The 24,938-nt window shown below is 41.0% G+C and overlaps 1 protein-coding gene across 5 annotated transcripts in view; it reads left to right on the forward strand.

Moving 5' to 3' along the window:
* COL22A1 (collagen type XXII alpha 1 chain) overlaps positions 1 to 24,938 on the forward strand; it is a 220,934-nt gene that overhangs the window by 137,507 nt on the left and 58,489 nt on the right. For 4 of the 5 annotated variants that reach the window (XM_057429787.1, XM_057429782.1, XM_057429784.1 and 1 more), the window contains 9 exons: positions 631 to 684; positions 8,342 to 8,395; positions 17,510 to 17,563; positions 17,901 to 17,954; positions 18,934 to 18,991; positions 20,396 to 20,445; positions 20,847 to 20,882; positions 22,717 to 22,779; positions 24,006 to 24,059. In XM_057429787.1, the coding sequence (XP_057285770.1) occupies positions 631 to 684; positions 8,342 to 8,395; positions 17,510 to 17,563; positions 17,901 to 17,954; positions 18,934 to 18,991; positions 20,396 to 20,445; positions 20,847 to 20,882; positions 22,717 to 22,779; positions 24,006 to 24,059 (477 nt within the window). The remainder of the gene's footprint in view (positions 1 to 630; positions 685 to 8,341; positions 8,396 to 17,509; positions 17,564 to 17,900; positions 17,955 to 18,933; positions 18,992 to 20,395; positions 20,446 to 20,846; positions 20,883 to 22,716; positions 22,780 to 24,005; positions 24,060 to 24,938) is intronic. The other variant, XM_057429788.1, reaches the window with a different exon arrangement.

The following is a 24,938-nucleotide window of genomic DNA, read 5'->3' on the forward strand; positions in this document are numbered from 1 at the left end:
CTGCTAAGTTGTAAGCTATCCTATGATGAAGGTCAGAGAATGGTTGCTCTTAAAAGAGGTTGGCTTTATGCCACGAGGTCCTGGCTAAAACATTTTGTGGATGAAACAAGAATTGGGTATGTGTGTTTATGCTTCACCATACATTTTGCAACAATTTAGACATGCCAACATTCTTACTTTTGACTTAATTGTAGTGCATTCTAGTTATACTCTATAACCCAGCTCTGGAGGATATATCAGTTCAGACAGCCACTGCTGCTCCATTTGCAAATACTCCATATTTCCTCATCTATGAAAGGTTTGCTGCGTTTTGCTATTGATTGAGTTTGTAAAATTGATGGCATTGTGAAGAGATATTACTTAGGCAAAACTAGGTTTAATTCTGTAATTTACCTGGTTTTAATTGTGTAATTTAAATACAGTTGTGTGCTCTGTGTTTAATCAGGGCATTGTCACTTTTCTCTATCCTATTTTCTTATTCTCTTCTGCTCACAGGACACCATAATTATCAGGTAAGAGTTGTCTAGGTAGCCATGCAGTAACAGTAGCACAAACCAGCTGGGAAATGGTTATCTAGTTCATTAGTTTTTCTTAACTCAGTTAACTTCCTAAAACTTTTCACTTTCAAAGGGAGAGCCTGGTCTGGAAGGCAAGCCTGGAATCCCTGGTGTACCAGGTCCAAGGGTGAGTTGCTCTTTTTATTTATTATAAGTCTCAGAAGGGAGGGAATAGCTTTGTTCAATGAGTTTTGGTAACTTCACCCACTTTACATACACTTTTCTATTCATTTAAATATCCTGCAGGCCCAGATCCTTTCTTGTGTTTCTTTTTTTATGGATCAGCAACTATTAGTACCTCTTGGAGTCCACATATTGTTTACAGTGCTCTGTGGGACCCTATGGAAGTTTATTCCTTGTCATTTGCTCTCCTGTCTATATATCTGCTCCTTTCTGCCAAGAGGATTTTCAGTATGACTCTGAGTATATAGAGCCACTTGTAATCTGAACAGGTAGAAAGTTCAGAGAGCTACTGTTGTCCTGGAAGTTGGATAAATGCAAAGAAACTTGTCCTGTTTGGCCTGTACTCAAACAGAATCCACATATGGGGTGGCATTCTCCGCCAGGACCTTAGGCAGATTCCTCTTGTTAAAAAATATTGGCTTTTCTCTGACTCAGAGTGATGTCTTAAAATATTCAAGTACTGATAAAAAGTGAATTTCATAGCAGGCCTGATACCATTACATGCATGCTCTGAACCTGCCTTTCCTTACTTCAGCCCATTTGTACGAAGAACATCTCACTGGATAAAGGGTAAGAATAGAAGAGAGATACTTGTTTAACCTTTGTGGAAGCAGTCACTTCAGCCTCAGTACTGCTGTTTGATGGGTTACTTTTTAATTAGTCACAGAGACATGATCATAGCTTTGATCCATAGAGGAGATCATGGGGGTTACCTGTACTGTTTTGCATGTTAGTCAGCACCAGTCCTGCTAAAAGACTGGGTATGAGAGGGCTACTTGTGAGCATGGGAAGGCTATGGGCAAAGGATAGTATAAGGAAGAAATATATGCATTGGTAGGTGGTTATCTACAGTCTTTCAGATTGCACAGTATTAAATGGAGCTGTAAGCTTGGCTTTTAGGAATCTTCTCCTTGGGAAAATGGGGCATGAAGTCTCATGTTAATGCCACAGTAGATAAAGGCATTTACTTGCTTTCTTGTGCTTTTCCAGTCTTTAGAAAATATCACCTTACCAAATAAGTGTGCTGTGCTTTCCTTTTGAGTTGATAAGTTCTGAGTTGCCCTGGTTTTAAAGTCTGCTGTGAAACATAGTTTCTTGAATAAGATTAATAGACCATATTAGCTGGGTAAAGGACAGTGATCCATCAGGATCTGCAAGAGGACACAAAGTGCTCCTGCTAATGATCATTTGATTAGAGATGTCATTTGATCCATACTGTCTTTGAATGTTTCCCTAGACTCTGTTGTGTCTAGCTAGTTAGACTTCTTCTCCTAAGGGTCTCTATTAGTCACTAGGCATCTTAGGTGGATAGATACATTTTTTTAACTAAAGGCCATTATTCATTGAGTGAATGAGTAAGATGAATAAAAGTCTTGGACTTGGTGGATCTGCATGAATAATCTGTATGTGACAGAGAGATTAGTAGATACTACTGATTCACCATTAGTGCTGTTCTTGACAAAACACAAATATAAATCCAGGTGTTGATTACCATCTTACATAAATTTGGCTGAAGACAGAGCCAAAAAAGCAGTCTCTACACAGGCTTAGAAGTTAAAACACCAAGATCAGGAATCTTCTCTCTTTGGGTCTAGTTTTAAATGACTGGATGTGAGGTAAGGGCAGACTCTGAAGGCTCAGCTGAGAGCTGTAGAGAATTCTCTTGCACACACTCAAGCAAGAAGGCTCTCTAGCAGCATAGCCTGATGTTGAAGACATAGACAGAGTCACAATGCCTCAGTTTCAGTTGTGTCTTCAGTCCTAGCTTGTTGCAAGACTTGGCTTGTTGACTGGACATTAGGAAAAAGGCCTTCCCAAAAGTGTGGTCAAGGACTGGAACAGGCTGCCCAGGGAAGTGGTTGAGCTGCCATCCCTGGAGGTATTTAAAAGACAGATGGATATCGTGCTTAGGGACATGGTATAGTAGTGAATTTGGTAGTGTTAGTGTTAACAGTTGGACTTGATCATCTTAAGGGTCCTTTCCAACCTAAATAATTCTAAACCATCGTATGATTCTATTCTAAGACTCTCCCATCGCTTCACCTCTGCACCCTTTGTCAGTAGGGGTAGAAGTGTAAGACTGTAGAAGTATGTAGGCAAACCAAACAGCCAGAGGAGCAGTGTGAGCATGGGTTTGTTTAACATCGAGCATGTTCCCCAGCATACATTTGGGTCATCCCAAATAGCAGTATCCCACAAATGTTCCTCATTACAAGTTGATTGTATCTGGATGACAAAGACTATCCTTGTTTGTGAGAAGTTTAGCTGCATGAGCACAAGCTCCTGTGCTCTTGCGCATGGAGCCCTGGCCCACTGTATTTAATATAGGGGGTATCTCACTATGGTAAGGACAGAAAAATCTAACACAGCTATAGATAGATTCGGGACCCTTCTTTAGCTGTGTAGAACTGATGAAAATCACTAACCATCTGCTTGCCTGGTCACCCTGCTGTTTTGTACAGGCAGGTTTTCAAGATATGAAGCTGCAATTTATATCTTGTGAAGATTTGGTTCTTGAGGTACTTTATAAATATCCTGACTAATATCTTGTAGCGTAAAGGACAGGTTACAGTGCAAAATTGACTTCAGGACCATTTCAAGTAGCATGCTGTTACTGGCTTACAGTATGATTCAACCTCAGTTTTGCATTATGGTCCAAGCTATAAATGAAGTCTGCACATGCACAAGGTTCCTGTCCTACACAGGGATGCAGATTATGACCCTTTGTTGGGAGTTCTTAAAAGCCTGCAATGCTTTAGTCCACTGTAATGTAGCTGGCACAAACTACTGATGGACTAAACACGTGTTTGGAACCATTTCATATGAGAATTCATGTCTCATAACACAGACTACTGGAAATGAAGGAGCCTGACCTCTGCAAGGACAATTGGGTGGTGCTAGAAATATAATGCAGGAACCACCTACACCAGTGTGTAGATTTCATTGAAGATGAGATATTGTGCCAAATACCTCAGTGACAGTTTGGCTGACAGGAGAAGGGTCACACAGCTTGGAAAGATCTAGGAAAAGAGGAAGTACGATGTTCTTTTGGCCTGAAGTTGGTGTTCCTGTTATTGCTGAAGAAATAAAAGAATACATGGGATAGTACAGTCATGAATAAGCGAGGCATTATATTTAGAGGGTTACCATTTATATTACAGTAAAGAAAGTGACAGGTTAATTTCATGAAAGCTTCATCTTGCATTTAAATACATTTGTTGTACTTGAATAAACTTTTGTTCCATCACCCTCGCTTAGACAGCACATTTCTTGGAGTAGTTGCAGAGTCTTCTGCTGATGTGTGGTACAAGTGTGGCTGAATAACCAATAACCAAGTGGTATCAAGAAGATCTGTCATCGGGGCTTCTGATGGCCTAAGGTTTCTTCTGGCCTTGGCAGCACAGATTGCTTAAGACCATGTTGCAGTTTCTTTAAGAATGCTTAAGACTAAGTGCCAGTACTGGCTCAGTTTATTTTTTCTTCTCTTCCTGTCCTTTTTCTTCTGTGAAATTGAAGAGAATTGAAGTACTATGATTCCGCTTTTCAGTTTTTGACACCTGATCTACTGAAATATTAGTTGGAAATACCCCCAACTTGCTTGATAGACACAAAAGGTGTAGAAGTATGACATGGAAAGCTTTCAGATCTTTGGGTAATCCAGCCTAAACATAGGGTTCTTCTGAAGTGAGCTCAATAACTTGGATTTCAAGAATTTGTCTCTTACTGAAATGATACAAGTTCATTTGAGTGAGGGAATTTTCAGAAGGAAACAGAGAATATTTCTTCTATATCAGCACTTCCCGCATAGGCATCAGGTAGCAGCTACCCAGGCCAGTTTGAGTTGGATGTGCTGCTGTATTGCAGCCTAGTTTGCTAAATTTGCATTGTCAGCATTTTCCCATGCTCAAAGAACAATCAGTGCAAAACAAGTAAAAACCCAAAATACAGGATCTCATGGCCTAGCGAGTCTTATGGGGAAAAAATAAGGGAAATCATCTTTTAAAAGTAGTAACCTTTAATGAATATTCTCCATGAGTAAGACACCAGTGTACATGAGTCAGCCAGATAAGTAATTCAAGTAATTCCCCCTATTCAAGTCACTTCATGCACAAAATAATTTATGCAAAGCACAGCATGAGAGTTGGGTGTAGAAACAGAGATAACTTAGAACAATTTTACTACAAGACCCTTTTTTGTGAGCTAGTTGTAAAATACAGTGTCAAGGTCTGTCAGGTTGAAGGCAAGAGGAAGGAGCACAGCTCCAGGAATGAGTTCCAAAGAGGTGTCTTCTGCATCTTTAATTCAGCTGTCATGTTGTAGCAGGTTTTCATGTTCATCTGTCCACATCCTCTGAATGGTTATTCCCATAGTCAGAGTAACACAAAAAGCTTAACAGACCTTTCATGACTTTACAACTGGATTACAAGGCTATGAGGCTCAGTAAGTGCTGCCTATTTGTTTCACAATAGAGCCTAAAGGATCCTGTTAAAACTGGGGCAGACTAGGTTTGGGGCATACTCTCCACCCTGGAGAGATGTTAAAGAGCACTTGCCTATGCATTAAAGGTTTATGTCTGCAAGGTGTCACAGGGGAAATAAATTTACATTTCTGGAGGGTTTCTGAGCTCTTCTTTGTGTGATGCTGGGACAGAAATGACACAATCATTAGGCTTGGAAGGGCCCTCTGGAGATCATCACCAACCCCCTGTCAAAGCAGGGCCACCCAGAGCAGGTTTCACAGGAACATGCCCATGGTGGGGTTTGAATGTCTCCAGAGAGCGAGACTCCACAGCACCCCTGGGCAGCCTGTTCCAGTGCTCTGCAACCCTCAGCGTAACGAAGTGCTTCCTCATGTTGAGGTGAAACTTGTTGTGTTTTAGTTCATGGCCATTGCTCCTCATCCTGTTGCTGGGCACCACTGAAAAGAGTCTGGCACCATCCTCCTGGCACCTGCCTTTGAGATACTGATCTGCATTGATGAGATCCCCTTTCAGTCTGCTCTTCTCTAAACTCAACAGGCGCAGCCCCCACAATCTCTCCTCGTAAGAGAGATGCTCCAGGGATTGATAGTGCAGGTTATATCCAGAGTGAAACTGTAATTGGTGAAGTAAATACATCCATTTCCTATAAAACACACACTTTTAACTGTGCTATTGTTCAAATTGATGATGAAGGCAAATAACCTACATTTCATATAGTCAAAGAATACACATTTAGCACATTCTTACTGTAAGTTAACAGCATAATTGCTGGTTTTCTCTGTCATTATTAGGCGTTGTGACATTTTGCTGGGCTTTGCTCTCATTGGTATAATTTCTCCCAGCAAGGATTTCTGCATTTTATAGGCAGTCTATAATGTTATGGAGCAAACCTGTTGTAGTCTGATTTTGGCTAATCTGTGACTGGCCAAAGTGCCCCTTTCACAATGAGAAATTACACTCTCAGCTTCTCTGTCAATACAATTGCATGTTGCTTTAGGGGATTTCTCAGTGTTTTATAAAGCACCAAAGTTTCTCAGAATTATACCTTAGGATAGGATGGGCTCCTCTCACATCGCTTATTGCTGCTGCATATTAGTGTGCTCAGCCATCAATATGGAAACAGCACAATTGGTGTACACTTGTCACAGAAGGCAAAGTATGCCCTTTCGCTGCCTCCTCAGCTCTTGAGATGAGTTTGGAGAGAAGGTGGTGTTGCTACAACCTGCCTCAGGTTCCCTAAGTAATATTTTACAGGTAGGACCAAGTTTCCCAAAAGCAGTAGTTCAGTAAACTGCAACCAGATAATGCCCTTAACCTGTAAAGCTGCTAAAGCCACCCCCTTGTTTGGACCTTGTGAACCTCCAAAATAAGGTCCGCATGTATTGCTCGAATCTCTTCACTTACAAGGCTCATTCCCATTTTGTTGGCATGAACACTAGTGTAAAGCTAATTCCATTTCTCTCTTTCAAAGGGTTATCAAAAGTGTTTAAATTGAGTTCCTGCCTCTAATGCAGTCTCTGAATTAGAGTATAAGGAGATGCATAAACATTGCAAAGGGAGGTACAAGGTGGGTGCTAAGTATGCCCAGTGACAAGTGAGGTTAGTGGGATGTGAAGGCATCAGTTACTCTGTGTTGCATGTTGGTGTCAGTGTTGTAGCTGTGGAACCAGCCACCTTTAATGTGTAATTCCCAGGTTGGTAGGAATCTGTACTCATCTCCCAGGTCTGGCCACACATACCACATCCTGCTCTATTCATAAGCTTATTTATTTAAATGAGTATTTTAACCATGTCCTTTGCATGGTCACCTTGCAGTTGGCAAAATCAGCATCTACAACCAGAAAACGTGTTGAATCATGTGGTGGTATGAGTCCTTCAGGTTAAAAGTGGGCTCTTTTTGACTTTGACAAGCAAAGAAGTGATGGATGTTGAGAGTAGGAGCAGCACTCATGAATAGTGCATTTACTTGAGTATATAGTGCACATTCTGATTGGTATTAGTGTCCTGGAAATTACTACAAACTCCATGCACCTCATAATTGCTCTTAATTTTCTTCTTAAGTTCTGTATATGACAGCTGACTTTTTTTTGTTATGAATAATGAACAGTTCAGATTCTGACACACCAGCTAATGAATCTCAGTCAAAACTGGGGAAAATATGATGTTCTGTTTGTGATGTTTTCATTCAAGTCAGCAGGAAGCTGTCATTTATAGGCTTTCTTTCTGGACATATTTCAAGAAAGAAAAATAAAGGAAAAATTAGATATATATATGGCTCTCACTTATCTGTATGACCAATCACATCATCAGTGACATGAAACGTGCTTAATTGTAATATCCTTCTAAAAAGAAAACCAGTTTGGATGAGAAGTAGAAATAAGGGAGGAAAAAAAAAATCGCTTTTCTCTCTCTTGGATGTTTACCTGAGTCCTCTTGTACCCTCCTTGTATCCTATTAACAATCTCAGACGTATTAATGGTTGAGTGTCTATTACACATCTGACTTACCCAAAGTAGCACAGCAAGTCAGCTGTAAACAAATCCAACCTCTGCCTTAACTCCAGCACTTCATGCTTCCTTACTCCATCATTTCTTCTTCATTTTACTTGTGTAGGACTTTTTCCCTGTGACCTATTTGAGATCAAGCTCATGGGGATCACAGGTCCCTCAGTATCCATGTAGGTGAACTTGCTTCAAGGGTTTAGTCCAGGTTCTGGCATATCCTTGGCACCAATGAAGCTCTCAGGCTCCTCTGGAGAAATCTTCTTTTGCTTGCAGAGGAGTAATGGTGACAGTGCCAGCCCTACTTAGAAATGCTTCATGGATTCCTGTTTCCTGGCTTAGAGATTGTGAACCTTTTATATTCATCCATGCACCAGAGTTCTTCATTATTTTCTTTTATAACGCATAAAACAGAGCTATTGCCACAGTCTCGGAGATACAGACCCATCAAAGATAACTGGAGTTTCACATCCAAATGGTGTCTGCTGCCTTCTCTTCTAGCTCTTGTGTTTTGTATATCCGTATTGTGACGTTTTACCAGTTTGGGGGTGAAAGACTTTGGAAAGTCAATAGCAGTCTTTGCTATAGCTTCTAATGTTTTTCCTCTGTTGAACATGCAGGGTAAAAAGGGAGAACCAGGATTCCCAGGAATCAACGGTCTGATAGGCCCTCAGGTAAGTGATGATTTCATCATTTTCTTATATTATGTGGAAAAATATATTTTGTGGCAAGGTGACTTGGGAACCACAATGCAACAGGCTATGACGTCTTTCTCTTCTCATCTGCACTGTCTCTGAAGTTGGTATTTCTTTAAGAGCCAAACTAATATCCTGTTCTGATTGAGAGAAATCTGCTTGTCCGTCAGCAATTACTTTTACCTTCCGCAGTTTTCCAGCATCTTTGAGCAGGAACATAAGGACGTGTTTTGTGTGTGATTTCCCCATTGCTTGTGCATAAAGCAGGATCATTCTGGAGGGGAAACAATGCTTTGTGTTTTGCAATATTTAGGGCAATGTCTCAGCTAATTGTTGGCTGTGTGAACTGGTAATTGCGGTGATACCTCCTGTGCTGCAGTCTTGAGGGAAGAAGCAGTTTAAAAGGTATTTACTATTCAGAAAGCACACTTGTTTGAGCACAAGACTGGTTTTGTGGCTTTGTTACTCACATTGCTGCTTATTATAGAGGGATAGATATTGGCTTATTGAGGAAGGTAGAGACAGGGGCTTAAAGCTAAATGTTTATCCTCCCCTTGAGGAAGGATGTCTGAAGTTAATGAGCCCATAGCTGCTATTTTTTAAAAGCCTTTGCCAAGTTAGTGCTCCAAATTGCACCATCTGTAACATCATAAGGGCAAAGCAATGTTGTGTGTATTAAGGATTTGGCTCCACCTTGGATAAACATATTCTGCCTCATATTATAAGAACACTGACACTTGTCTCTGGCTTGTTTTCTTGCTAACTTTGTAGCTGACCCGAGGCACTTCGTAGGGTCATCACCTGCAATACAAAAAGTATCTGCAGGGATGATCCTCTAGCAGGAAAGTTGCAATGTCACTTTTTAAGATGACTGTTCAGGATAAATCTGAGCATTTCATTCATTCTTTCAATAATAAATTCACAAACTGGGTCTTTGGCTCTGGGATTTTGTTTCAGCAGTTAAATTTGGGGCACGAATGAAGAGCCCCCATTTCTACAGCTGTTGGTGATACGTGGCATCAGACAGCACACTGCTAGGCAGCAGATGCTGTGTTTTCATGTATTTCCTCTGGCAAGCTTTGTCCTTGTTACAGGAAACATGATCTAGAAATGGTTCTGTGGCAGATGTTTCCTAATGAGCTGTTCACATGTCTGAGTAGGATGTCAGAGAGACACTCCAAAGGCTTGAGACCCTGTGCAGGTTGACGGCTCTTGTGTCCAGCTGGGAACCTCACCCTGCAAAACACCACTCGATACTGGTTTACATGTTTTTTTAAGTCTTTTTCCTTTGGTACAGTCTCTGCTTTACAAGTATTTCATCAGATGCCTTCAAGTGGAATGAAGAAAGACAGTATTTCCAATGGCTTAAAAATATCAGCAGCCTTCCAGTACCTCAAGGGGGCTACAAGGATGCCAGAGAGGGACTCTTCATCAGGGACTCTAGTGATAAGACAAGCAGTAATGAGTTTAAACTTAAACAGGGGAAGTTCAGGTTAGATACAATGAAGAAGTTCTTTACTGTGAGGGTAGTGAGGCACTGGAACAGGCTGCCCAAAGAAGTGGTGAATGCTCCACCCCTGGCAGTGTTCAAGGCCGGGTTGGACAGAGCCTTGGGTGACATGGTCTAGTGTGAGGTGTCCCTGTCCATGGCAGGGGGTTGGAACTGGATGATCTTAAGGTCCTTTCCAATCCAAACCATTCTATGAATCTATGATTATTTTATTTCCCATTGGATAACATTAAAAGGTCCATTCCCTTCCCTTCCCCCTCCTCCTCCTCCCCCCCCTTCCCCCCAAGTCTTCTGAACCACTGGAACAAGATTTTTCTTGCTTTGGGGGGGAGATTTTTTTCTCTGCATTATTTCTAAGATCTCTGACACTGTCCATCCAAACAGCATCACTTCTGCTCAGCTCAGGTTCCCTGCAACTTAATATATATGCATGTGCTAGTGATTTTATAAATGTATCTAAGAAAACTGCTGACACAGCGTTAAGTAACTTTCCTTTCCACACAGGCTAAATAAAGTTAGCAAATTTTATGTTAATTAAAACTGCATACAATGCAGTGCCATTGAGGGATACTTAAATTGGCTGTTCCTCCAAGCTAACTGTAGGAATGGGAAAATATTGTTCTTATTCCTGCAGCAGCTCTTGGTTCTAGACGTATTATTGCAGATCTCCATATTTCTGTGTGGAGAAAGTGCTTACAATTGGTTTGTAACAACACTACTTTTCAGTCGAACAGCACTTTTTGTGACATTAAATTTTTTGGGCACTTCATTAGCACTTTATTTTTCTTAATCAGGGGGGTTGGAACTGGATGATCTTAAGGTCCTTTCCAACCCTAACTATTCTATGATTCTATGTCCCCAAAATACTCAAGAAGACAAGTAGTTTTCTTATGTTGTAGTTACATGGATATTCATCCAAGTCATGTAGGGAAGTCTGTGTTCTTGCGCTATCTCCATGGTTTTGGGGACCAACCAGTTTGAGTTGGTCATACATAAACTAGATTAGGACACTAAAAAAGTAGCCTCCCTTTCCTTTCCTATTTTAAATTTAAGTATACTTCTGTTTTCTGACTTGATTCCCCACACTGATAGTTGGATGGGCAAAAAGGAGCGGATATAGCTGCTGCAGAAGTCACATTGCTGCTGAAAAACATAGAAAAGACCATCAGAAGTTATTGTTAGGCTTTATAAAGAAAAATAGTTGCTGTCATGCTTGGTGCACCTGAGAAGCCACAGAAGGATCAGTGAGGTGAGCAAGAGAGCCCTTCTAAGGACTACACTGGAGCAGAGTCAGCAAATCCATTGATGGACCATGGTTAAGATGATCTCAGTCCAACTCTAAAGGGTTATTGACTGGGTTTGGTCACATTTGAGAGTTAATGTAAGTGTCAAATCACAAAGTACCAGGTAGGAGGTAACTTCTCAGTTCCCCCAGCGAGCCTGGGAATGCTTTGTGTCAATAGCGTAGCCGTAGTTTTGCCTCTCTGTTTGCACACACTAACTCAAACAAAATTTTAATCCAAGAAGACTTTAAAATGTTTTATTTCCCTTCTAAATTAGCTCTGTTGGTGAGCCAGTCCATGTACTTATTTTCTACATTTTGTGTAGTCAGCACCCCCAAAAATGAGCACTTTAATTTTCCTGTGACCTTTAGAAATGGTGCATCTTGCAACATCATTAAGCCATGGAGTAGACGCTCCGGGTCTTATTTTCCCTCTGGATATGAAAGATTCTCCTGCAGCAAGGACACAGACATCTGAACTCATAATGTGTTTATGTTGTTATTATTTATTTGTACTATTTCAGTTTCTAGGAGCCTTAATCATGGGCCAAACTCCTATTGCAGGCTGTTCAAATGCAGACTGAAAAATGAGCATTTCTGTTGAGCTCTTTCAGTTGTAATGGATGGGTACCAAGCACAGAAAACAATGATGCTGTGCATTTCTTCATGGTTGCCTAAGATCTCTGTATAGTTTGTCTATCCCATCATCTCCTGGTAGGAAAAGTTGAGAGAAAGGGCTAAAGGCAGTTGATGACATACATTTGAAAGTGCTTTTCTAGGCATGAGGGGAAAGAGACCCCTCAGCATATGCTGAGTGAGCCATGGTGGCTGTGTTCACAGGCTCTGCAGTGGGAAACTGATGCCCCAGTGTTAACTGAGGGCTCAGGCACTCTGAGCTGTATCACTGAATGACCAGGGCTGGGATTCAGCTCTAAAAACAAGCACCTGTTGGGTTAAGGATGGGGATGGGATGCAGGTGTCTGAGCTCTTGTTGATAAAGATCTAGTTAATACCATCAGTGGAGCCTGAAGCTCTTCTAAAGCAGGTTGCTACAAATGGTCCAATGAGCCATGCTCTAGATTCCCCATGCTGAGCAAGTGCATGCTGTGAGATAGGTACCTGTGAGACAGCAAAATAAGTCAAAACTCTGAGATTTAAACAAAAATGCCATAGCTTACACTTTCAATATCTGTGGGCTGTTCCTGATGTCTGCCTTAAGTTAGATAACCTGGTTGTATAACTAAGACCTGCAAGGAAGACCAGTACAATCTGTACCTTTTATAGTTGTGGCTGGCAGTGATTTAATTAGTATAGACTTGTCCGTAGGGTGAGAGCTCGAGCCCAGCTTTTCTTATGTAATTCAGGAAATAAATGATACCCTCTGAAATGCATCCTGTCCTTAACATCCTTTTTGTGATGCAAGTTAATACTGCAAAATGTGAGACAAGGATAGAGGCCCCAGCTGTAAAGCTTAGATTGAATTCAAATTATGCTGGTGTTGCTTGAAATTGGAAGGTATTGCTCAGAGCTATTTTTAATAAGATCTATGCCTTTAACAAAAATAAAGCCTTCACCTGTGCAGATCACTAATAGCACTGGAACAGAAGACCATAAGGGAGGGGGTTTTGTTTTTCTCATATGCTGCACTGACTCAGTAAACCAACAGAAAGTTAACATACAAGGGAAAGAAATCTTCCTCTGTAGACAAAAGAGATTGTGTCCGTATCTTACAGTAAGTGCTGAAGTTAAGCAAGTGCTGCCTTTTCACTGGGAGCAACAAATCCTCCTGGAAAGATTACTATGCACAAATCTGACTTTATTCAGTACTTTTACAGATCTGGAAAGTTTAGAGAATTTTTGTTGAAAATCTCTTTTTCACAATAATATTGTTGTTCCAATTACGATGCCACCTGGAAATAACTGGAGACCTCCTCTGCTTGTGAATTGTGGCACTACCACTGAAGGTGACTATGCAACATGCTTCACAGGTAAATGCTTGGGTCTGTTGGCTCTTTAGGCTTTTGATTTTCAGTGTCACCAGCAACAGCCTTCTTCTATATTCTCTTATATTTGTCTTGGTTTGTAAGGTAGGATTTAAGCAAAGAGAGCAAGATGATGCTCTAAAGCAGCGTTCACAGTAGTTGTGCTGATGGATACTGTAGTATCTGGGATGAGAAATGAAGGGCAGATTTGAGGAGCTGATCCCAGAATCCACTCACATGCAGTGGAGGAGAAATGGTTTGCTGGAATAGTAAGGGACATAGGGAGACTCATAGACTGCTCCCCAAAACTCATGGCAACAGCCTTGTGTCTGATGGGAAAAAAAGTGGAAATAAAGGGGAGACAGCTCAAAGCCAATAGGAAGGGTCTGTGAGGACATTCTGAGATGTGAAATTGCAGGGAGTAACTGGTTTTGAAGTGGAGAAAAGCGAGAAATGGTTGTCAGGGCCATGGTTATGCATTTTGCTATCACTGGCAGCAGACGACATGCTCCTGTGTGTCCCAGAGGCTCTTGTTCATAAAGCTGGCACAATGCCTAAGAAGCCCAGACCACAGCCTGCTTTGACATGGTTTAAGGGCTTACCTATGCCTTTCTCATAGCGTAAGAGTATCCTGTCCTTGGCATGGAATAATAATACAGAAAATATGTCTATGTGAGCTTTGCCTCCAGAGACATATATCTGGAAAAAACATCAGACTTCAGGTTCTATTACGGAATAGCATTTGTTCACTACTCTCTAAAACATAACCAGCCCTTCTTCCATGGAAAAGAGATTTAGGCCAAGCAACCTACTGATGTAGTCACAGAAAAAGGGTTTTGTTCCTTTTCAGAGCTTCCTTAGGGAGTGCAGAACCTAAGTCTTAATAGCTCTTCCTTTCCCATCCTGTCTTTCAGCAAGATACAATACTGAAAGAGCAGAGCATCCTTTAGTGGATCCTGGAGGACAAGCACAGCTGTTCCTCATATATGGAGTGTCCAATTTCTTTTCTGAGAACTGTCCCTGCATTACGTTGTCTAAGGAATGGAGCTGGATGAAACACAAACCTGAGAAAAATCCACACACATTCCCTCAATGATCTTAAAGATCATAGAATCATTGAATAGTTTGTGGTGGAAGGGACCTTTAAACTCATTTAGTCCAACCCCCTGCAATGAGCAGGGACATCCTCAACTAGACCAGGTTGTCGACCCACATCCAGCCAGACATTGAATGTCTCCAGGGATGGCTCCTCCACCATCTCTCTGGGCAAGATGTCCCAACCATAACACACACACACTTCTAAACACCATTTGAATTATAATAATTATTTAAAAAATTTTGTTTTCAAAGCAACAGTTTGAAAAAACTTTGATTTAAACATTTTTGTAAAAGATACATTATTTTCCATTTGTTTTCTGAAGTGTTTCTATAGCCTTGATTTATTCTAAAGTTTTCATATATCAGTTTTTGCTTTTGCGTGTAGGAACCATTCTATGATTCTACGAACAACGCATCAGTTTCTTACTAGCCAAATCACAGTTTTAAAGGGACAACATTGGGACTGTATCTGGGACAAGGATTTGTGTAATTCATCAAATGATCTCTGGAAAAGGTGACTGTTTACAGCAGGTACTTTAATCTGGATTCAGTCTAAAAAAGGAAGCAAAGAACACAGATGGCATGAGATTTTGGGGTTAAGCGTTAGAAGCTGTCCTGCTCCTGCTATTCTATGTTTGGTTGGGGTTTGGGTTATTTTAATAACAGGTAAGTGCTATCAGTTTAGCCCTTTGCAAATACTTAGCAAGAGTAGTCCTTGCTCCGAAGTATACTCAGAAGTCGGGAGAAGGGCTACAATAACAGAAATATATATATAAGCATGAGAGACCAATCTCACAAGTAAAACTGATTCGCTCTGGCCGGTAGTAAAAGGAGGTCTCTATAAAGGACATGTATGATGTATTTCTGCAACTTTCATGTGATTTTGCTGTCTTACTGCTCTGTGCCTGTGCATCTCCCAGGGATACTGGTGGCCATTACATAAAACTGTTCTATGCCCGTCTTGGAGAGGCTTTTATCAGAAGAACTTTCCTTTAGTGACCGTAACATTTGTTGATGCAACATATGTGGAGGAGCCACCTGAACAAAGTAGTCTTGGGCATGACTCCCTGGGCTATGGCTTCATGGAGAGCAATAAAACAGAATAATTTTTGGCAGTTCAGGGTAAGGATCAGTGTGCTTGCATGTCAAGATTTATGGTTGCATAAGATTAATGTGGGCCAGAATGTAGAAAACTGAAGAGAAGAATTAGAAATTTGATAGTGAGACTATCAAGAGTTACTAGGAGAAACAGGATGATGACGATGTAGCACCTCACATTTTAGGGACTATGCTGGTTGCTGAAAAACTTTGCTTTTAGGTCAGATTGACCCTTGTCTTTACTGTGTGTGCGAGCTTGTATTATACCTGGGGATGCTTGAGCTGAGGCAGCATCCTGAGGCTGGGTCCTGGTTGGGTTTTTCCACCTCTTGGTAGAAGCTTTCTGCAGGGCTTCTCAGCAGTACCATGTAGAGAGCCAAGCAGAGCCTCTGTGTCCCTGGTGTCTGAGGTCACCTGGCTGTGTCTACACTATGGTGTTTTCTCTTGTGCTGGGTTAATTTGGACTGTTGGTGCTTTTCTTTGGCAAAACCTTCTTGAGGTGATGGGTGGTTTCGACCAGATGTCTGCTGATGGGACTAGAGAGCTCTTTAACTATGGGAGCCTCCTGCAATAGCAGCTGGACCCATGTCCCCAGAAGTTATTTCAGGGCTTCACCAGAGTGCATCAGTGCATCCCAAGGGGATGTTTTATTTGTTCTCACATTTGAGGCGCTGTGCAAATGCTAAAGTAGGTGGATGAATCCGTGTCTCTTCTAAGCCTCAATGAAAACGGTTCATGGGAGACAAGTGCATCTGCAGGTACTTTTTTGGTCGCTTTGCCCCATCTACTGGTGAGAAGCCGTCTTCTTTTCTGGCTGAGTTTTACAAGTGTATTCTAAAAAGAGCGCTTATCTGATACCTTCTCTGTCAAACCATGCCACAAATAACTTCTTGTCATCACTTTTTTACACTTTTCTTCTTTTCATTTTTTCCTAAAATGTGAAATGCTAATATTGAGCCATGACTCATAATACCTTAATCGCAAAAGCTGTGCTTTGTGATATTGAATGATGAAATTCCAACTGGCCATTTTCTATCTTGTATCAGTTGCTCAGCTTCAATTCTTTACATAGGGTTGGGAGGAGAGTGGGGGAATGTGGTTTGTTTTTTCAATACAAGCACACCAGAACTGTCCCTATGCTGAAAACTGAAAACGAATGAAGTCCTGTTAGAAAGACAGAAGAGACAGCCAGGGTAAAACTCCAACTCAGTCATATATATCCACTTCTCACATCCATTCTCATATTGTTTGCTTAGGTCCTGATCCAAAAACCACATGAACACATGCTCCATTCTGAGCACAGGAGGATTCTTATCTGGTCTACAGGAGAAGCTGGAAGTAACAAACACCTCTGCATCTCAGACAGCCTGTTAAGATTTGTTTAGTATGGAAACAAATTTCTCATCTGGGAAGCCAAATTTAACAATTTGCTCAATACACAAAAATAAACTCCTCTGAAAATCAAATGGCTATTGAGAGAATGGTTTCCCTGAGAAAAACAGCTGTTGCAGGGAAATGAGTAATAAATACCTTCAAGATATTTCCAACTGAACGTGCTCATTGAAGTATGAGTTTGTGAGGGCATTTTACTGTCAACAAAGTTAATGTAGAGCACTAAAATGGTGGTGTATTTGCTTTGAAGCACTTGAATCAGTGCATTGTTTCTCCATACTCATGGATGCATATTGCTCCCTGCCCCAGTACAAATCTGTTCCATCCATTAGTTACTTCAGAGATCTTTTTGCAGAGGTAAATTGCTCACTTTGAAGTGACATTAATCAAGATTAAATTAGGCTGGATACTACATGAGATTCCACTGGACAAGCTTTGTGCTCTACGTTACCATTGATGGCCTTGAACTCCTTCCTCTCTTATACTGGATTCAAGGATGGAGCTCACAACATCAGTACTTAGTGGCTCAATCCAGAGATACTGTTCTGCTCATAAGCCTGATTCCCTTGGAGAGCTCAGTTTGGCATCTTACACTCTTATTTGTTAGAAATTAATGAAATAAAGCTCAGTGCTTTTGCCCACTTTGAACAGGGCTCTGACTGCACAGAAAAGGACCTGAGGCTTTCAGCCACTATCACAGAGATAAAATGGTTTTGCTTCATCTCTTGCAGGGACCTCCAGGGCCCCCAGGCGTTGCTGGACCTCCTGGAGCACCCGGAGCACCAGTAAGAAAACAAGTGTGGATTTTGGTTTATATTAAAGAGAATAAAGAACAGGGAGAACTTTAGGTCATGGTTTCCAGCGGGAACTTAGTCAGGACCTCTGGCAATGTGTCTTTTATGTTTTCTCACTGAGAAGCTACAGCTGGTCCTAGAGGACAGCTTCTCTGTGCCAAGCATTGGAGCCATGTTGGTGCTCCCTGGTCAGTGTCTACAGGACCCCCCACAGCAGAGATCCAGCTACCGTGGAAGGGAAAATTGCATTTAAATTAAAATCTAGGTTGCTGTAAAGTACAGAAATTAGGATTTTTATACTTTTTTTTCTCCCAATTCGTTTTTCCAGGGGCTTCCAGGAGAGATTGGAGTTTCTGGTAAAACTGGAGCACCGGGACCACCTGTAAGTGTTAAGGAACTGCTTCCCTTGCCCCTGTTGCTCTCCTTGACTTCAGATACTGCAGTTCTCAAGTCTTTATTTCATTTCCTGCAGCTTGTCTGAAGGCAAGGTTTTAATGAGGGCTTGAACACTGTCACCTTTAATGCAGGCATTGGCTTCTGCTGCCTTTTGTGAATAAGGATATTACCAGATGCAGGTCCGCTATTGTCTGCTATTCCTACACTCTGAAGACCATTGTATTTACTTTATAAGACACCTTTCAAAAGTCATTTTGCATTTGGCAAGATATTGCTCTTCTGAACCTGGAGTTCTCTGAATCAGGCTGAAGAACTCACAGAATCTCTGATTTGGCATAGAAATGTCTGTTGGCTGTTAAGTCAACAAAGGTGAATTATTCAATAGTTGGTATTAAGAAGTGCCACAGCAACCTCTGTGGTATTTGGGATTGACTGACACTTGGAAAGGGGACAGAAGGTTTTCTCACCATTTTAAATGCATTGCAGGAAAGAATTGTAATTCTTATCTCGCTGAATGATTCTGTTACTGTGTTGTATAATTCAATTTAAGGAGTTTATGTATTGTATAAGAAATTACCACTATTTAAAAGGAGAAATAAACTTTTAAAAATTGTTATAGCTACAGATAAGAGACTTATAGAGAATTATAAGTAAAAATGTAATTGTAAAAGTTATTTAAGACTCCATAGTGCCCAAAAAAGCTCTATAGTGTTGCTTCTCTGTAACAACACTGACATCCAGTGGTCATTCATCAAAACTGGGATGCCGGAAAACAGGCCAAGTAGATACTGGGCATTGTGAGAACTTTTGTGTTTTGAGGCAGAGGAGGGAAAAAAGTCAAAGCAAACTGCATGAGATGGTTCTTCTTAAACTTAGGTGCATGACAAGAGGGATGGGTTGAACGTGCTTATGCTGATCTTGTTGTTACTGGTGTAAAGAGCAGCTTATGGTTTTCTCTTATTTAGGGGTTGCCTGGCAAAGATGGATTCAATGGGCTTCCTGGGCTTCCAGGTCAAAAGGCAAGTGACACCATCTACACTGGTATTAAGCTACTTATTTGGAAAGATTATCTGAGTGAGCTAGTAAGTGGGAAAAGAGGCACATCTCTAGAGCCAAGCACCCCCTCACTAATCCCACGATCACTGAGCCACTGGTGAAGCTCCTGGTGTATGTACTGAGTCGTTATGAAGATGGAGCTGGTTGTAAATAGAGCAAGGATGAGAGAGCCTCTTCCAGTCTTCAACTACTGCATCCTATTTGGCAAATACAGGCTGAGCATTGCAAACAGAGATGCTTCTACTGTCATTCAGGAAAGCCAGTGACACTGGCAAGGCAAGGAATGTGTTCAAAGCACAAAGAAGAGCAAAGAGGTGTGTCAGTCTCCAAAGATGTTCCTTTCTTTCCTCCATGAAGGACAGGAGAGAAGAGCTGTCATCGCCCTATGGCTTCTGTAGGTCTGTGTGGCAGAAAGACAGTTCTTCATTATTTCCTACTTCTTATCCCTTATTCAAAAGCTTCTGCAAATGACAGATCGGGAATGACTGCTGTCTCTGCAGTGGGAGAAGGGAGATAAGAGATTTAGAGATAGCAGGTACTCTGATTGTCTTGCCATCACTACATAATAAGTGTCAAAGAAATGTGCCGTATTTTGACTATGAAGGCCAAGCTAGGATTTGGGGATGATGATGCTATATTGGAATAAGGAGAATAGCTCTTAGCCATCTACTGCCTTGGACTGCATTGGCAGTGGTCTTCATGCCTCTGGTACTTGAGCATTATGACCCCTACTTGTTCCAGGAGCACACTACATTTATACTCACCTCTCTCAATTGAGTGCACTCAATGCTTGAGCCAGAGTCCCCAGCTCCCATTTACTGATGAATAAAGGTAAGAATTAATACATTTCTGAGGCTAAATAAACAAATAAACTCTGGATTTACTCCCAGCCCTGTGTAGTACCTACTGCACTCCTCAGCTATGCAGTGCATTCCAGCCTGTGCTCTCCATCCTGACACCACCAGCATTGAAAGTTCTGTTTCATTTATCTAAAAAGCCCAGTGGCCATGGTCCCAATCCCACAATTAGTTATTTTTCTTAACAGAAATAATGTAGACTTTCTAACCATATGTAATTTGAAGAAACTGAATATGGGTTTTGTTTCTGAGGTCATTCACTATGGACATCTTTAATGTAACAGTGGTTGACTTTGTGTTATTCCAGAAATATTCTGGTAGGGTGATTGGTGCTTGAGATGTGATTACATAAACTAGAATGGAAAATTTCAGGAATCGTATTCTCACTTGGCTCCATTTACATCCTCAGGCTAATACTGAAGATCTGACTCAAAATATTCCTCGCTGTTGCCTGCAAACATGCTGTGCTACCAAAGGAGTTTGTATATTAACTTCTTATGTTCCCTGCAGGGAGAACAAGGGGAAAAGGGTGAGGAAGGCTTTCCTGGAAAACCTGGCTCTAAGGTAAGGAATTGTATTTCAAGTTGACTGTAGCCATTGAGTCAATCAAGGTATGATTTTGAAAGGTCTTATACTGAAGTAAGGACAGTAATATTCCTCTAAAATTGAAGGTGTAAATGGATGAGCATAGAGAGCTCATTGCCTTTCAGAATTCATGGTGTTCTAAAATACCAATCCCCATTTGGTGCTCCTCTCAAACCTACATGTATAGGGAGATCTGACCTGGCCTTTGTGTTGGCTTCTTGCAGTCTGGGTTCTTAAGCCATTAAGAATGCAATTTCAGTGTCTTATGGCAAGTAGGTAGAGCACAATGGGCCAGGACAGTAGAAGGCGCATTTACTAATGAGAAACAGTTCTTGCAAAAGAGTCCTTGCAATGTTAATGTTTTGATTTTGTTTTTCCAGGGTGAACCAGGGAGCCATGGCCAACCTGGAGAGCAGGTGAGCAGGAAAAATGATCTTAGCAAAAAGATATCAAGTGACCGCATGCAATGACAAAGGCATTGGCCAATAACAAGATCTGTGCGTGTCATTTGCATTTGATGGCTCAAGCCCACTGCCACAAAGGGTCAGGCCCCCGGCCAAAGCACTGCCACTTGGTCAGGGTCATCTCCCCACACAGGGCAGTTCTTGCTTCTAATACCACCTTCCAAAACACTTGTTTCTCTCTCCAGTGTGGTGCTCTCCACACTTTTCATAACTATTCTCTTTACTGTCACCTCAGTCATAAATTATTGAAAAATGCAGCCCCTAAGAGGACTTCACTTAATATATCCTCTGAATTTGACAGAAACCAGCTAATAACAGGTGTGTGAGTGTAGTTTCTTCTGTCAGTTGTAAGCCATCCTTCAGAGATCCTTCTTCTATGCTGCATTTTGTAGTTTGCTAATGAGAACATCATGTTGCCCTGTGTCAGACATGTTACTGAAGATACATCACACAAATGCTTCCTTCTCTCCTTCATTCTTGTATCAAGGGAGGGAACTGGATGGGGTTGATATGATTATTTTTTAAAATTCACCTTGGCTGTTTTGCATTATATTTCTGTCCTTGAGAGCATACAAACTCATTGAAGTTTTGCTTCAGTATCTTTCCAGAGACCAAAGTTACACCAGCATCCTGCAGTGGCTCTCATAAAGCACCATTTTCTCCACCACAAAATGTCACTCTCATTAGCCTTCTCCAAACATCACCCTGATGTTCCCCCAGCTTCTTGTTCCTCATCTGATTTCTTCTGCAGACTCATTGTACCTATATCACAATAATGTTTTGAGTTTTCCCATACTTCAGAGCTAATCTCTTTAGAGCAGGAACGACCTTTTCTTAGTTCAATATTTGTACAGCACTTAGTGGATTTGGGTCCTGTCCATGTCTGACATTCTTTATGATATTGCACACAACTGCAGATAGCAGAATAGTTATAAATAGGAAACCACATGGTTATTTTTAGATGACAAACTGGGCCAACTGGGAGCTAAGTTTGAGAATACTTGATATATTTAGAACAAACCACATGACACAGAGGTCATAATTACTTCAATAGCAAGTATTATAAAGCAGAAAGTCAAAGGTAAAATTCAAACAGGAAGAAAACCAAATGTGCAATAATGCATCCAGAAAATTCTAGATCTCTTTGTCAGGTAACATCTGTACCATTCAGATTAATACAGAGCAGGTTTTGCATTTCCAGGCCATATGAAAATAAAAGATTTAATTTCTTTTGCTGTTTTTATTTGCTTTTTTGCTCCTGCTACCAGAGCAGCATGAAGAAAACATGTCCGAAGTTACATGTATTTGGTTAACAGTGTAACAGCAAAAAAAAACGAAGTCTTAGCTGCTGTTTTAAGTAATGATTTTCCATGAATAAGAAATTATTTGATAATCAAACTAATCCTATTTTCTCTCTCAGCAAACTGTATCTATACTCAATCCTGTTAAAAAGCTGGGGCATGCTCTGGCCTTACAGCGTAGACTGTGTATCAAGGTGTGACTGGGTATCCAGAAGAAAACACCTGCAGTCATTATGACTTGTGAAGATTTCAGAGTTTAATGTCAGAGAAAGAGATAGACACCTAAAGGTTTCATCCTCTCCAGCCTAGAGTCATTGTGGCTAGATTAGCCTATTGTGAGGACTAGACTTGACGCATTTTAGCTGACATAAGAGAGAAAAGAGCTTGGTCCACCATTCTGCCTCTTCATTCTTAGTTATATTTATTAATAGAACCCATGATTGATGTCTGTTCCTGTATTTCACACACTTTCGTCTTACTTTCAGGGTGAAGCAGGTTTTCCTGGTCCTCAGGGTTTACCTGGGCTGAAAGGAGAAAAAGGAAACCAGGTGAGTGACATTGAGCCATGGCTTGATTCTTTCTTTTGGCCATTAAGCATAAGAAGGCCTTATCTCCAATGTTCCTAGATGATGTTCTCTCTTGTGATTGCTGTGGTGGTGAGCAGCTGATTGGTGTCCAGCAAAGTCAACAAGTACCCCTTCCAAAAAGGTACTTTACTGCCTAATGACTGTTCATAAATGCAGTCGAGGTGCTAATGAAAAGCTTCTATCCTAAATGCAGAAGGTTATGACCATACTGCTTGTGAGGCAGTAGAAGTAGAAGGTTCTTTAGGTCTCACTGTCAGATATATCTGCTTGTTTTAAAAACATTAAAATAAGATTAATAACCACAAAATCGCAAATCCCACTTGTCACTGAGCTCTGGAGAAGGCTTCGGATGGCTGGATCTTTTTCTGATAGCCTAACTTCGACTTATGTCCTAGTGTCTACTGCATCCCCCGGCTAGCTCCAGATTTCCAGAGGCATCTACATACCAGGAAATAGTTGAATCAGGGGCCTGACAGTAAATTTAGCCATGTAAATGAGGTCTGATCAAGTACTCCTATTTATTTACGCAGAAGTATATAAATACTACATAATTGGATGTGATCCAGAAGGATCTAAAATCAACTGGGGTCTTACAGATCAGTTTACCATATGTATAGTAAAGCATAAACTATAGAATATATTCTCTGTATATGTAAGATGGTAGTAATGTAGGTCAGATTTCTCCTATTTGGATGGCAAGATAGATACATTTTGTATATGCACTTTGAGCACTCGCATCATCCTTGTTAAGCATCTCTCATTCAGATGGCCAGGTTACCTGGGCAAAATAGAGAGGTAGGCGCCAGTGAAGGATGATTCAGAAATCTTCTATGTACAAAACCGGTAGTATGAATGTCTCCTCCTTTGAGTCTCAATTCCTGTTCTGGTGCCTTTCTTGTCCTACTAGGAAAAATTAGGCTTTTATAACTGCATCAGGCAGTAGAATCTTCTACATGAAAGTTATTTTGGGATTGGCGAGTTCTTTTCCATTAACTTCACTGTTATTCACTGGCTTTTGAAAATAGTGTGGATTTTATGTAGCCATCTCCAAAATATTACATTTTTAATTGCTTGCACTACGTCATGGACGACAGGTAAGATCAACTGAAAGTGTAAAATATTCTAGTGGGATGGATGCAATCTAATCAAAACATGAGTATTTCTTGCTTTCCTTTGCCTTCTTTTAGGGAGAAAAAGGAAAAGATGGCTTCCCAGGTTTGAAGGGTGAAAGAGGAGTAAAGGTAAGTCATGAAATGAGCATGATCCTCCTTAGACAAGAGGGGAAGAGACAAGTGGGCAGAGATAAGTCATAGAGGAGGATATCTGAGGAAGAGTAAAAACATTCAGAGTCTTTTAGCTGAGCTTTACAGAGAAGCAGCAAAAAAAGCTGTGTGTGGGATGGAGACAACAATTTGTCAAATAATGCAATAAAGAGTAAGGAGCTGATGAAATTTAAGGAAAACTTTTTTAATTCAAGGGAAATTTTCATTGTTTTAGAATTGGCTGATACAAGTGAGCCTGCAATTAAATTCTAAAGAAGTTTTCTATGCCTGCCTGTGATGTACTAAAACAGTAATTTAAAGAATGGCCTGGGCTTCTGCCTCCACAACACCATTAATTTTAATGAAAATGAGAGAACTAGATAAGTGTGATATCTACCAAAATTTGCACTCAAGCTTTGTGAAAATGAAGGTGAAGAAGAAACATTGACCTTGCAGATGCCTGTGGTTGTATAGCGAAAAAAATGCCTTCATTATAGTGGTGATCATAGAATAGAATAGTTAGGGTTGGAAAGGACTTTAAGATCATCCAGTTCCAACCCCCCTGCCATGGGCAGGGACGCCTCACACTGAACCATGTCACCCAAGGCTCTGTCCAGCCTGGCCTTGAATACTGCCAGGGATGGAGCATTCACAACCTCCCTGGGCAACCCATTCCAGTGCCTTACCACCCTAACAGGAAAGAACTTCTTCCTTATATCCAATCTAAACTTCCCCTGTTTAAGTTTTAACCTGTTACCTGCTGTACTATCACTACAGTCCTGAATGAAGAGTCCTTCCCCAGCGTCCTTATAGGCCCCCTTCAGATACTGGAAGGTTGCTATGAGGTCTCCACACAGC

This window comes from Pezoporus wallicus, unplaced genomic scaffold (assembly GCF_028554395.1).
Source record: "Pezoporus wallicus isolate ANWC-B61680 ecotype Strahan unplaced genomic scaffold, APGP_CSIRO_Pwel_v1 contig_7545, whole genome shotgun sequence".
Lineage (NCBI taxonomy): Eukaryota > Metazoa > Chordata > Aves > Psittaciformes > Psittacidae > Pezoporus > Pezoporus wallicus.